Source organism: Petaurus breviceps, unplaced genomic scaffold (assembly GCF_028583685.1).
Source record: "Petaurus breviceps papuanus isolate PSGF00001 unplaced genomic scaffold, PetGlider_PUasm1.0 103, whole genome shotgun sequence".
In the NCBI taxonomy this organism is placed as follows: domain Eukaryota; kingdom Metazoa; phylum Chordata; class Mammalia; order Diprotodontia; family Petauridae; genus Petaurus; species Petaurus breviceps.
In genome coordinates this window covers 6,160,869-6,174,424 of record NW_027185588.1, presented here as the reverse complement: position 1 = coordinate 6,174,424, position 13,556 = coordinate 6,160,869, and the positions used below count along the sequence as shown (strand labels likewise).

The following is a 13,556-nucleotide window of genomic DNA, read 5'->3' as shown; positions in this document are numbered from 1 at the left end:
TGTGTGTGTGTGTGTGTGTGTGTGTGTGTGTGTGTGTGTGTGTGTGTAGGAGCAGACAGAGTGCCAGGCCTGGAGTCAAGAAAACTCTTCTTCCTGAGTTCAGTTCCTGCCTCAGACACTGGGTTCTAGTAACCTGTATTTTCATTTGTGGTGTTCATAGACTGTCTTTCTCTCTCTCTCTCTTTTTTAATGGCAGCACTGTTACCTAGATTTGAAACTTTTTGAAGGCATCTCTGACTTCTAATGGGTCCCTCACTCACATATCCCATCTGTCATCAGATGATTCTGTCTGTTGAACTAGATACACCCCTATCTGGCTTCTCCCCTGTTGGAATCTCCTGCATAGGTTAATCCTGATACCTGACTCTGGCCATAACCCTGCCCATAACCTTGCCTCACTTAGGTATGTTACATGACTTCTCATGTTTGGAAGGAAAAAGTCTAAACTCCAGAGCCCTCCACAATCTAACCCTGGTCTTCTTAGCAGCTTTATCTCTCTCTTTTAGAGGACAGGATTGCTTCTCAGAGCTCTTTGTAGCTTACATCATAAATCAGAATAACAGAAGTTTAAAACACAGAACATCAGAGTCAGTGTGTGTGTGTGTGTGTGTGTGTGTGTGTGTGTGTGAACATACAGGTATCTCAAAACATAGAATATCAGAGGTGGGAAAGACTTTAGAGCATGAATTGTTAGAGCTAGGAGCTATCTTAAATACAGAACATAATCCCCTTCTTACATTCTATGTTAACAAACTAATTCTTTCCCAAAGCCAATGTGCCATCTCCTGCCTTGATTCGGGCCATCTCCCATGTAAGAGACTCATTTGCTCATATCTGCCTTTTAGAATCCCTCCTGTTTGCTTAGGTGTCCAAGTCCTGGGCCTGGAGTCAGGAAGACAAGTTCAAATTCGAGCCTGATGTGTACTAGCTGTATGACCCTGGACAAGTCACTTAACTGTTTGCCTCAGTTTCCTCTACTATGGAAATAATCACAGAATCTTATCGGGAATGGTTGTTGTGAGGATCAAATGAGATAACATTTGTACAACTCTTTGCAAACCTTTAAAGCCTTATATAAATATTAGTTGTTATTATTTATGACCCTGGCACCTAGAGAACGCTGAAAAAAAAATGTTAAGTGAATTATTTAACTGAGCCTACAACATAAGGTGCCCGAACTGGAAACCCTCCCAATAGGCTCATTTTACAGATGGGGAAACTGAGGACCAGGGTAGGGAGATGGGTCTCGCTAAAGGTCACACACAACCAGGTAGGGGAGAGGAAGAGAGGGTTCTTTTCCGATATATGATCCTCAGACCAATTTTTAATTGTTTTGTGTGTTTTTGAGGGGCGGGAGTCGGGCCAGGTTCGCCTTGGCTGGGTCTGAGGTGGAGGAAGGGCCACGTCCCCCTGCTCCGGGCTGAGCAGCTTCCCAGGACTGCTGCAGCAGTAGCAGCAGCAGCGGCGGCAGGAAAGCCGGGCCCAGTTAGATCAATGTGCGGTAATTATACTGTGCAGCCACTCGGCTCGGGGCTGGGAGGAGGGTGGGGGAAGAGAACCCGGGACCCACGTTACTTTGATTGACAGCCCAGGAGGGGCCAGTTCGCATGGCCTTGTGGGGCTTGTAGTCTTTCAGGCTCAGGCCAGCCTGGAGTCCTTGTGGGGGCCAAGCAGGCGACCCCGCTTTCTCCCTCTCCCCTCTCTTCTGGCCTGCTTTGTGCAGATGCAGACAAGCTGGGAGCCCAGGACTCTTGGGTTCTCAAGAGTTTAGAAAAGCAGGGCATCCCTTAGCCTTCTTCAGCCCGCCTTGAATGAGCCCTTTCTGCCCCCTGGTCTCAAGCATTCATTCTCACTGCCTGCAGCAGCCCTCAGTTAAGCCGAGGCAGCTTAGAGATATTCCTCCCCCGCCCCTGGCTTCCCTAGGGTCACATCCTTCAACTCTGAAGTCCCACTGGATTGGCCTAGAAAGCCCCAGAATTAGCCTGCCATTGGCTGACCGAATCCTACCTTCCATTGGTCAGCTGCGATTGTGGCGTCATAGACCCATGTGGGAGCACTGACAGCCGATTGGCTAGCGCGATTGACCAACCGCAGCCCAAGGATGGAATTTCCACAGTAGCCAGGGTTGCAAAGCTCTTTTAAGGTGGTCCCTCAATCCGTCTCCTGGGTTCCTTCTTTCTTCCTTCCCCCTCCTTTTTTTTTTTTTTCCCTCTCTTTAAAACTGAATCCACATAATAAAGTCTGGGTATGGAGCCAGGAGGAGGCCGACAGCCCAATGTACTGGAGGGCTCTAGGGCCAGCGGGGAGCTGCCAGATGGAATGCCCAGAGAGGATGGGTGAATGTCTTAGGGTCACACGCCTACTTGGGGGCAAGGCCCCTTCCCCTCTTTGGGTTTTACCTCATCTGTCAAATAAAAGGAGTTGCAGGGGCGAGAAAGGGTAGAACGAGCTGAAAGGCTGTCTAGACAGACTCAATGTGAGGAAAAACTTCCTAACAATTAGAGCGCAGTGAAACGGGCTGCCTCAAAGGTAGTGAGCTCTCCATCACTGGACGTACGCAGAGTCTGACTGGGTGACCCTTTGTCGGGCACGTTGTAGCTCTAGAGAATTCCTGTTCAGGTATAGGTCGGACTGGATAACTTCTGTGGTCTCTTTAGTCTTTCAGATTCTGTTGTGATAAAAGTTCAGTTCTCTCCTCTTTCCCTCTCCCTCTCTTCCTCCCTCTCTCTCTCTCTCCCCCTCTTTTTCTGTCTCTGTCTCTCTCCCTCTCCCCCCCCCCCTCTCTCCCCACTTCTACTACATCTCTTTCCCTCTCCCTCCCCCCTCCCCCAGCTTTGACATCTTGCAAGGTTTCCCCATTCTGGGTTTCCGTTCCTCGGTCTGTAAAACCAGGGGTTTAGGCTTAGGTGAACTCTTAAGATCTCTTCCAGCTTTGACTCTCTGTGTTCCATGTTGCACTGTAAGAATTTTCCAATTCTTAACAGTTCTCTGTACTATATTCTAAAGTCCCATCCAGCTCTATCATTGTGTTCCATTAGAAAATTCCTTCAAAATTTGAAGTGCTCTGTCCTATATCCTAAATATTAAGCTCTTTTAGGTCAGGAACTGACCCAGCACCTAGGACAGTGCCTTGCAATACCAGGCACTTAAAGTCCTCGTTGACAGCACTTATGGTGTGCAGAGAGCACTGTGTCTCTAAAGATACGAAGTTTAGCTAAAATCCTCCCCTCCAAGAGGTTATAGTCTAGACAGAAGTTCTAAGATCCCTTCTAGCCCTGACCTTCCACATTTTATGACTTCCCCTCATCGGACACATCTTTTTTTAAGTGTAATTTTTGTTATTTTATACCACCTTCATTTAGAAGTACAACCCCCCCCCCCCATATTCCCTGTAACAAAGATTTTAAAAGATAGACAGGGAAAAGCAATATAGCAAAGCTAACCAAGTCTGATAGTATATGTAATACTTCATTCCTTTCGTCACCTACTTCTGCATAAAAGGGAGGTGCATATTCTCATCTCTTCTTGGAGACATTCCACTCCAATAACAGCTGACATTTATTCAGCATTGTGCTTTAGATTTGCAAAGCACTTTATATGTTCATTGTTTCATTTGATCCTCACAACAGTCCTGTGAAGTACCGCAGATTTCATCCCCTACCCCATTTTACACATGAGAAAATGGAGGCTTAAGGGAGGTGAAATTATTTTCCCAACATCATCTTGTAAATAAGTGCCAAAGACAGGGTGGTTTCCCCTGACTCCAAATCCAGCGTCCTATCCAGCTCTAACATTCTGTTTTTGATGTTCTAAAGTTCTCTCCAGCTCAGACATTGTGTCATCTAAGGTCTTTTGATGTTCTAGAGGCCCTTCTGGCACTGTCAGTGAAATACAATTCAACCCACAGAAAACAATTCAATTGCTGGTTGCGTTGAAGTGAATTTAATTTGTAGAATCATAACATCTCAAGATGGAAGGGAAACTCCGAAGCCTCCTTGTCCAGTCTGTACCTACAATAATAGCCTCTCCTGGGCAACATTTTGGACAGGTAACCTATTTGGGTTCTGCTCGAAGACCTCCAGTGATCATACATTTATTAGTCACCTACAGAATTCGAAGGTCTTATATTTAATGCTGAGGGTACCAAGAACCATTCAAATAATTCAACAAAGATTTATTGATTGTCCATTATATGCCAGCCATTGTATTAGGCCTGGGGAATACAAAGATTAAAAGCAATGTGGTGAGCTTACTTCCTGCAGTGAGTATGCAACATGTAAATAGATAAGGTCATTTGAGGAGGAAGAAAGCAACACAACTGGAGTTATCAGAGAAGATCTCATGGAGGAGGTGACACAAGTTATGTGAACCCCTGAATTGGTAGTAAGTTTAGTTCTCTGTGCTTCTGTTTTCCTGTAGCTGTCAGGAAACAAGCAGTTTTTTACTGTCAACTGTCAACAAGCAGTTATTAGGCACCTACTGTGCAAAGCTCTGGAAATACCAAGAAAGGCAAAAACAGTGCCTGCCCTCAAGGCAGTCCCAGTCTAATGGGGGAATGTAGGAGGAGCTGAAGAGGGTCTTTAAGGGGGAGATGATCTCTGGTGGGGGGATGATCTCTTCACCAGGTGAATAGTGTAGTCAGATGGTCAGACCAGTACCTTACTTAGGAAGATGATTTCAGCAGTCATAGGGGATACATGGGGAGGAGAATGAGGAGAGACTGGAAGAAGGGAGACCATTTAGGCGGCTGTTATAGCACTTCAGGCAAGAGATGATAAAAGCTTTAACCTGATGGGTGACTGGATGAGCAGAGAGAAGAGAATACAAGTCCAAGGTGTCTGGGAGGTGGATTTGACTTAGATCTTGCTCTAAAGAAGCTTACAATTGAATGGGAAGGGAAGGCAAATAGGTAAATAACTTTGCTGCAAGGGAGCAGTGAGATAAGTGCACAGAAGTGGCTGGGGTCCAGAGCAGAAGGAGGAGAGCTGATTTCTCAGCTCGGGGTTCAAGAAAGATCTGCCTTGGCTTTGAGGGAAGGCAAGGAACTTCAGTGGAGGGAAATGGAGGGAGAGGAGTCTATGTAGGGAATAAGGGAGTTTGAGCCAAGGCAGATAGACAAAGAGAAATTAGGAAGAGGATGAGGGATGGAGACACAGCTTGCCTGGAGCATAGCACAAGAAAGGTGAAATTGTGCTAGACAAAGCTGGAAAAAAAAATTGGGCTGTGGTGACCCTGGACCAGCCAGTCGCTTAACCACTCAGTTCCTTCTAGGCAGTCCTCTGAGGCTGTAAATTGTAGGACATTTGCCAATTCTCATTAGCAGAGGGAGTTTTCTTACTAGGAACTCCCTACAATGACAAAGCCAAGGGTCCAGACCAAAACCAAAATAAATAAATGGACTGGAGGCAAATTGTATGGTTGAATGTAAGGTAAAGGAGTGTCTTTATTCAGTAGGCAATGGGAAGCCCCTGACGGTTCTTGAGTGGAGGGACACAATCAGAGTATTGCATTAAGAAAATTGTTTTAGCAGCATGTGGAAGACATTTTGGAAGTCGAGAGACTAGAGACAAGGAGACCAGTTAAGAAGCTGGTACATTCAGTTATCCAATATAGACTTTATAGCTGGAAGGGACCTTAATGACCATGTAGTCCATCCCCCCACCCCATTTTATAGATCAGGAAAGTAAATCTAACAAGTAAATTAACAAGCATTTATTAAGTACATACTATTGGCAAAGGTTTTGTACCAAGTTGGGTATAGATGCAAAAATAAAATGAAAAACTGACTACCTTCAAAGGAACTTATGCTTTGTTGGAAGCCTTGAGAGAGTCAATGGTTTGCCAAAGGTTCCACAATCAGGTAGTTAACAAGTTCTTATCAAAATACTATACTATTGTACTAGACACAATGAACCAACGTACTGGCAGCTAGGTGACAAAGTGAATAGAGCACTGGGTTTGAAATCAGGAAGACTCCTTTTCCAGAGTTCAAATCTGGCCTCAGACACTTACTAGCTGTGTGACCCTGGGCAAGTCACTTAACCCTGTTTATTTCTTCATCTATAAAATGATCTGGAGAAGAAAATGGCAAACCACTCCATTATCTCTGCCAAGAAAATCCTAAGTGGAGTCAGACATGACTGAGCAACAACTGGCAGAAGAGTTTGAAAAGCCAGATGTTTTGTTGTCCTTTTTGCTCCTCACATACTCCATCCTCTCTAGTTGAGACCTAAAGACTGAACCAGGGAGGTGGTAGGGATAGATGAAAGGATTGGACTGGTATGATGAATAGGAATTGGTCAGTGATTGGATGCCTGGCATGAAGGAGGATTGTCAGATCTGGAACTGAGCCTGGATGGGGGACATGAGCCATATCTAACAAAGCCACTCTCCTGAGGTTTCAAATCCCTTGGTGTTTCCAATGGAAACGTGAAAGTTGGGGAGGAAGGCAGGTTTAAGGGATAATGAATTCAATTTTGGACCAGAAGGGTTAGTGACTGGTCCAGGGTTGAGCAGAGTAGGAATTAGCATCTTCTGATGCTAAAGTGGGTACCCTTACTGCTACATCATGCACCTCCCACCTAAAAATGCCAAGGCCACTGAGCTCCTTTTTTTCTTTTCTCTCTTCCTTTCTTCCTCTGTGAACAGGGTACTCTTGGATCACTCTAGATTGTTCAGTGGGAAGTCTATTGTGTGTTCTAAGATTCCTGCCAGCTCTGACATTTTTTGTTCTATGGTTCCTTCCAGTGCTAACATTATGTTTTAACATCTTTCCCAGCCCTGGCATCCTCTGTTCCAAGGATCTTTCCATGTCTGACATTTACAGGTTTTTAATAAAGCCTTCTTGATTGAATGATCCTAACTTCTAAGTCCCTTCCCAGTTGACATTCTATGTTGCAAGGTTCCTCCTAGCTCTATCATTTTGGGTTCTAAGGTCCTTCCCTGCTCTGACCTTCTGTATTTTAAGGGCCCTTTCAACTCTGACATTCAATGTTCTAAAGTTCTTTTCTGCCCTGACATTTTGTGTTCTAAGGTCCCTCCCAGATCGGACATTCTGTGACCTCCCTGTTCTGATATTTTTTTTCTAAGGGTCCTCTGTGTTCTGAAATTCAGGTTCCAAGATCCCTCCTATCTCTGACATTGTGTGTTCTAAGGGGCCTCCCAGATGTGATACTTTATGTTCTGTGGGATTCTGTTCTTATTCCAAGACCATATTGCCACTGGTGGGAATGAAGAGTCTACAGTGTATGACAAATCCTGGTTAAGAATCAGGGAAAGTTTCCTGGAGGAAATGAAATTGGGTTCCAGTCTTTTGAAGACTGCAGAGGAAAATGCATAGCCAAGAAACTAAATCTGTGCCTCAGTCTTCTGGACTGAACCCGTGCTTTCTTCAACCTGCTGACACCCAAATAAGCTCCTCCGCACCCTCTAGACATGGCTTCCCCTTCCCTGGCCCCCCCCCCCCCCCCCCCCCGGAGCGTCTCCCCAGGTAATGCTTAGAGGAGGCTCCAATCCTCAGGCACCCAGTTTCAGTCTGGCTGTTTGCAGGTGGAGGCTGACCAGGTCTGGGGTGAGCAGAATTGCCTGGGGGTGGGGTAGGCACGGGATAGGAGGATTGGGGAGGCGGGCCACCTTAAGGCCGCGGTGCTAGCGGCGTCTCTGATAGAGCTGAGCCCTGAGGCGGCTAGAGTGGGACGAACCTCGGCCACTGGCCCTGCGGCTGCCACCGCTGCCCGAGATCCACACCTCTCTCCTGACCTTCCCCGCCCGCCCGCTGCGCTCTTCTCCTCCCTCTTCTTCCCTCCCCTCCCCTTCTCTCTCTCCTGCCCAGTTCTTCTGGCACATCTCGGCAGCTGAGCTCACTCTCCCTCCGGAGCAGGAGCCCGGGGGCGCTCCCTTATCTCTAGCTCCAGACGGCCTTGGGGTGCTGGGAACTCTTGGGTTCCAGGGCCCTTTGCCTCACCGCCCACCCCCCAGCTTTCCCCAGCTCCTGCCCACCCCCCTGCCACTTTTCTTCTTTCCCCCTCCCTTTCCAACCTTGCTCCGCAGGGAGACCTGGACTCCTGGGTCTCTCTGCGGCATCGCCTTTTCATTGTCCCTCCTTAGGTTTTATCCTCAGTCCTGCTTTCCTTTCCCTCCCTTTCGTCTTCCCTCATTCCTTTGCTTCTCCTGAACATTTGGCGGGGAGGTGGCTGGGGGACTGGGGCTGGGGGTGCCCTTGGGTACAAGGTGGAGCGGGCGGGACCCCACAGGATGTACCCCCAAGGCAGGCCTCCGGTGAGTGGATTCCCAGGGGGAGTACGGGTGTGGGGGGCCCTAGGCTAGTCTGGTCCTAAGACCTAGCATCACCTTATTCCCCCCCCCCCCCCCCCCACCCCTAGACCACGGCCTTCAGTCTCTTCACGCCCCCCCCCCCCCCCCCCAAACCACGCTCCGCTTCAGGCCGGACAGCCCTTCAAGTTCTCTGTCTTGGAGATCTGCGATCGCATGAAGGAGGAATTTCAATTCCTGCAGGCTCAGTATCACAGGTGAGGCAGGGTGGGAGAGCTGGGCTGGAGGGCTGCCCCTTTGCCCCACCAAACATTCACCGGGCCGGGAGCCCAAGTCTCTAAGCCGAAGGAGGGGGTAAGGAGAGGGAGACGTCTCTGTATGCAAAGGACCAATGGGGAGGAGAATGGGAGAGGCCAGGTGAGGGCGGAGCCTCGGGGAGCTAAGGGCCAATAGGCCGGAAGAGACTGAAGGCCGTGGTCTAGGAGTGGGAGCGGCCAGGTGAGGGGAGAAAGATATAGCCCAAGAGGGAGTGAAAGGGCATGGCCTAAGAGCAGGTGAGGGGAGGGAAGAGCCAATAGGAAGGGAAAGAAGGTGGGACCCCAGAGCTCAAAGGACCAATAGTGAAAGAAGGGGGTGGGGTGGGGCCAGAGTAGGCGTGGCCAGGTGAGGGAAGGAGAGGCTGGAACATCGTAGGAATTGGCTTCAGAGTGGGAGGTATCTTGGTGAAGAAGGAGCTGGGGGCAGGGCACTTCCTGATCTAGGTGAGTAAGGAACTGGGCGGGTTCCTGATGCTAGATATGCCCTTTCCTTGATCTCCCCAGCCTCAAACTGGAGTGTGAAAAACTGGCCAGTGAGAAGACTGAGATGCAGCGTCATTACGTCATGGTGAGGGAGGGCCACACTGAGCCTCCTGGAACCTCCAAGCTTATCCTAATTTCTACTAATTGTTTTATCTAAAGATCTGAATTCCAGTCCGGGACCCTGCCACGGGCCTTAGGGAAGGTCCCTCCCTGAGCCTCAGTTTCACTATTTCTAAAATAAGTCGAGGAAGGGGAGATGGATTTAGTAATCTAGAAATCACAAAATATTCAAGTTGGAAAGGACTTTAGAGAAAACCCACTCCAACCTGCCCCTCCCACTCACCTACCTACCTATTTTACAGATAAGAAAACCAAATCCTTGGGAAGGAAAGAAAAGGCCAGAATCTCATAGTGACTGAAGTGGGACATCCTCTCATTCTACCAAGGATAGGGAACCTTTGGCTTCGAGGCCTTCTAGGTCCTTAGGTTGGCCCTTTTGAATTATTCCAAGTTTTATAGAATCCCCTTTTGTTGAGGGGAGTTGTTCTGTGAAGTTTGGATTCCGTCAAAGGGCTGCACTTGAGGACCTAGAGGGCTACGTGTGGCCTAGAGGCTGCAGGTTCCCCACCCCTGCACCAAGCTGCCTCCCTGGGCTTTCCCAAGATTATCCTCTATAATAGTAACTGCCATTTCTATAGTGATTTAAAGTTTTCAAAATGCTTTGCCCAGATATCCTCATTGAACTCATGAGGTCACACCTCTCTCCCCAGCCCAGCTAAAGACCTTAATTAAGCTCTTTGAGAGCTGGATTGTGTCATTCTAGAAGGGAGTCCGGAGTGCCTTGAGTAGAGAATCTCAGGCCATAACTCATAGCTTTCTGGGAGGTGTTTGTTCTATTGATGAGTGTGCTCTCCCTAGGCTAATGGAGTAGGGGCTTAGGGTCGGAGGGAGCCTGAAATGGGAAGTTCAGAGCCAGGAGAGAAAGGGCATACTTCTTTCCCAGTCCCAGTGGGTCCTGGTGAAGGGAAGAGTAGAGGCCAAGGTCATTAATGGTGGAGGGAGAATCCTCCTTCCCTGCTCTTGGAGGTAGTGGTAGGGGTTTCTCTGATGAAATCTAGGAGGTGAGGGTGGGAATGAGGCTGCTCCAGAAATGAGGTCAAGATGGACTAGGTTGGAGTTCCCTAGGCCCCCAGGAACAAGCTCGATTGGAGAATTTTGGGGATCAGTAGTGCAAGGAGAGATTTCTCTAGGATAAAAGTGATATAGGACTAAATTCTATCAGTGCAAGCCTGGTGGGGCCTATGAGTGTGTTGGGGGGTAGAGGGATGAGGAGGGCCATGTCAGAAGCTGGGCTGGTCAGTTCTGGCCCAATCTGAGGTCGCCAAAGGGAAGGCAGGGAAGGACATCACCTATGACTGGTGATCGTGACAGCTCTTCCTTACCTTTCAGTACTATGAGATGTCCTATGGTCTCAACCTGGAGATGCACAAGCAGGTGAGGGGGGAGGGAGCAGACTGTGGATTTCAGGGTCCTAGTCATACCCCCAGTTACAAGGAAGAGGCTTAGCCATTGAGTGTTTTGGCCTAGGTCTCTAGGATTGGGGTTGGAGTCAAACAGATTGCTTTTCAAGATATCTAGGTCGAATTTTGAATTTGTGACCTTGGGAAAGTCCCTTCCCCACCTCTTGGCTTCAGTTTCCCTAGATGTAAAATGAGGGGAGGGGTAGAACCAAAGACTCCTAGAATGTCAAAACCAGAGGGTAGACTCTCTCAGGAGAAGACAGGATGTAGAGAGAGATAAGGTGTCTTGGGAATGAAGAAGCCTGGGTTCAAGTGTGGCCACACATAATGCTTGTGTGACTCTGAACCAGTTACATAATCTCTCCCCCATCACACACACTAAGGCAACTTTATAAGACTGAATTGTGGAAGACATCTTCTCCATAAGACCTCCTTACAACAATGAAATCCCTGGTCCGGTTTTTTTTAAGGGCCCTTAGAGCACAGTATCTCAGAGCTGGATGTCACCTCAAGATCATCTGGCCCAATCCCCTTAATTTATACATGGAAAAATTGGGAGTTGGCTGTTGGCCAGAGGTCACAGTGAGGCTGGCACCCGGAGATCTGAAGGTGCTTTCCCTCACTGATACCCTCTACAAGGCACCGAGCCCTGCCTAGCCTCATTCTCTCTTTCCTTCCTCTCCCCCACAACCCCCCCCACCTCCTGTCCTCCTTCTCGTGGCTGCCTGCTTTGTTCCGGCAGTAATTTGCTGTCACTCTTCAGATCCATCAATCCCGTCATCACGGGGCTGCCTGCCAGAGAAATTAGTTTGGAGCAGAGCCCGATGAAGTGGTGAATCCAACAGCCATATTTCTCCAGCTGGAGAGGCCTCCCTCCCAGTTTGCTCCTTTTATGATCGTGGGAGTGAGACACACACATGCACTCATACACACACACATTCATAGACATATTCACAGACAAACAGACAGGTTCAAGGGTACAAACACACACATACACAAACACACACATACACAAACACACACACACTCACACACACACCCCTCCCCTGGGTGCCTTCAGCCCTGGCCCTTTTCTGGAAAGAACCAGTTCCTTTCTTCCTCTTCAGTTGGGAATGGCCATCTCCATCTTCCCTCCACCCCTGTGAGGAAGGCTGGGCAATGGCCACCATCTCCTAGTACAGATGAGGAAGCCTCTGCTCAGGGAGGGAAAGGGCCTCCCCAGGAGGGGTAGCAGCCCCAGCTCTGCTAAGGAGGGTGGGAAGGGCTTCCTTTTCTTCTGTCTACAGCTTCCCTGGTAAGGGATTGTCAGGGGACCTGGGAGACACTGCCTTCCTGCTTGTGCCTCCGGCTTAACCCTGTTCTGTGTCTGTCTCTCTACCAGGCAGAGATTGTGAAAAGACTCAGCACCATCTGTGCCAAGATCATCCCCTTTGTGAAGCAGGAGGTGAGCATGGTGGGCTTGGGGCTTCCGGGAAGGGCAGGGCAAGGAGGACCAAAGGATCATAGATCCTAAGAGCTGGAAGGGACCTTCAAGGCCATCTAGTACAGTGACTTCATCTTTTAGATGAGTAAATTGAGGCTCAGAGAGATGTCACTTGTCCAGGATCACACAACTACTATGTGTCAGAGGTAGGATTTGAACCCACATCTTCTTGATGCTAAGTTCAGTGCTCCATCCACCCTTTCGTTCTGTTTTAGAGTGCTGGGGTGCTGGACTGTGGGAGAACAGAGACTGATAAGGGACAGGAACTTTTATCCCCAATGCAATCCATCAATTCAACAAACATGAATCACCTGCTTGGTTTGCTCCTGGGCTAGGGGATCCTAACACATTCGTCTAGTCTGAAGGAGGGGATACAGGTAATAGAAAGAACATTCCGAGATTTCAGGCTGGAAGGGACCCTGGAGACTCCCCATTCCAACCCACTCCTTTTATAGATGACATTGTAACCTCTGTGAGGGCAGGGGCTGTCTTTTGCCTCTTTTTGTATCTCTAGAGCTTAGCCCAGTACCAGGCACTTAATAAATATTCATTGATTGATTAGGAGACTGAGGACCAGAGCGTGTAAGTGACTGGCCCAAGGTCCCCTGGGGACTAAGAGGCAGAGCTGGGATTCGATCCCAGGTCCCATCAATTCAGAGCCAGCTCGTTCTATCATCCCATGGTGTCTCTGTTCCGTCTCACCACTGCTACCACCCCCCTACTCCTACCTCAATGTGTTTTCTATCCCAAGCACCAGCAGCAAGTCCTTCAGGCTGTGGAGAGAGCCAAACAAGTGACCACAGCAGAGCTGAACAGCATTATAGGGGTGAGTCAGCATCCATCGGCCTGAGGTTTTGTCCAGAGCTTTGGGACCAAGCCAAGGCGTTTGACATTTGGTTAGGTCAGACCTTGGATGCCCCCAGTCCCTCTTTCCTACTTTACCCCTTGACTTTCTGTGAGACCTTCTCCCTCCTGAGCCTCGGTTTGCCCTTCTGTGAAATGGGACCACAAACCTCCTTGGGGGCTCTTGTCCCCCTCCACAACCTGGACCCTTCTCCAATCTAGCAGCAGCAGTTACAGCACCTGTCACACCACATTCCACCTGTACCCTTGGCCCCCCACCCTGCAGCAGGGCTGCTAGCCCTGTCTGGAGCCCTGGCCACCCAGGCTCAGCTAGCAGCCACCACCACCGCCCTTGATACTTCTACCAAGGAAGAGGCGAGGATCTCAGGCACTGGGGAGTCCCCAGGTAAGGGGCTTATTCTGAGGTCCAGAGGGAAGGAGGGAGGGGCTGAGGAAAGAGAACGTTAGATTAAGAAGAGACATGGAGGGGGTAGGAAAAGGGTAGGAAGGGAGAAAGAAGGTTAAACAGAAATGCAAGAGAAAAAGGATGTGTTGGGATAAGAAGGAAAGCAAGCTGTCCTCACTCATAAGTCTTTCTCTCTCTCTCTCTCTCTCTCTCTCTCTCTCTCTCTCTCTCTC

At 48.9% G+C, this 13,556-nt stretch overlaps 1 protein-coding gene across 1 annotated transcript in view; it reads left to right on the top strand.

The window, feature by feature from the left end:
- The first annotated feature begins 8,161 nt into the window (after window positions 1–8,161).
- TLE2 (TLE family member 2, transcriptional corepressor) overlaps window positions 8,162–13,556 on the top strand; it is a 17,111-nt gene continuing 11,716 nt past the window's right edge. Inside the window, 7 exon segments of the mRNA XM_069107607.1 lie at window positions 8,162–8,277; window positions 8,443–8,528; window positions 9,093–9,156; window positions 10,521–10,565; window positions 11,973–12,035; window positions 12,826–12,900; window positions 13,140–13,323. Coding sequence (XP_068963708.1) covers window positions 8,254–8,277; window positions 8,443–8,528; window positions 9,093–9,156; window positions 10,521–10,565; window positions 11,973–12,035; window positions 12,826–12,900; window positions 13,140–13,323 — 541 coding nt within the window. The 5' untranslated portion in view covers window positions 8,162–8,253.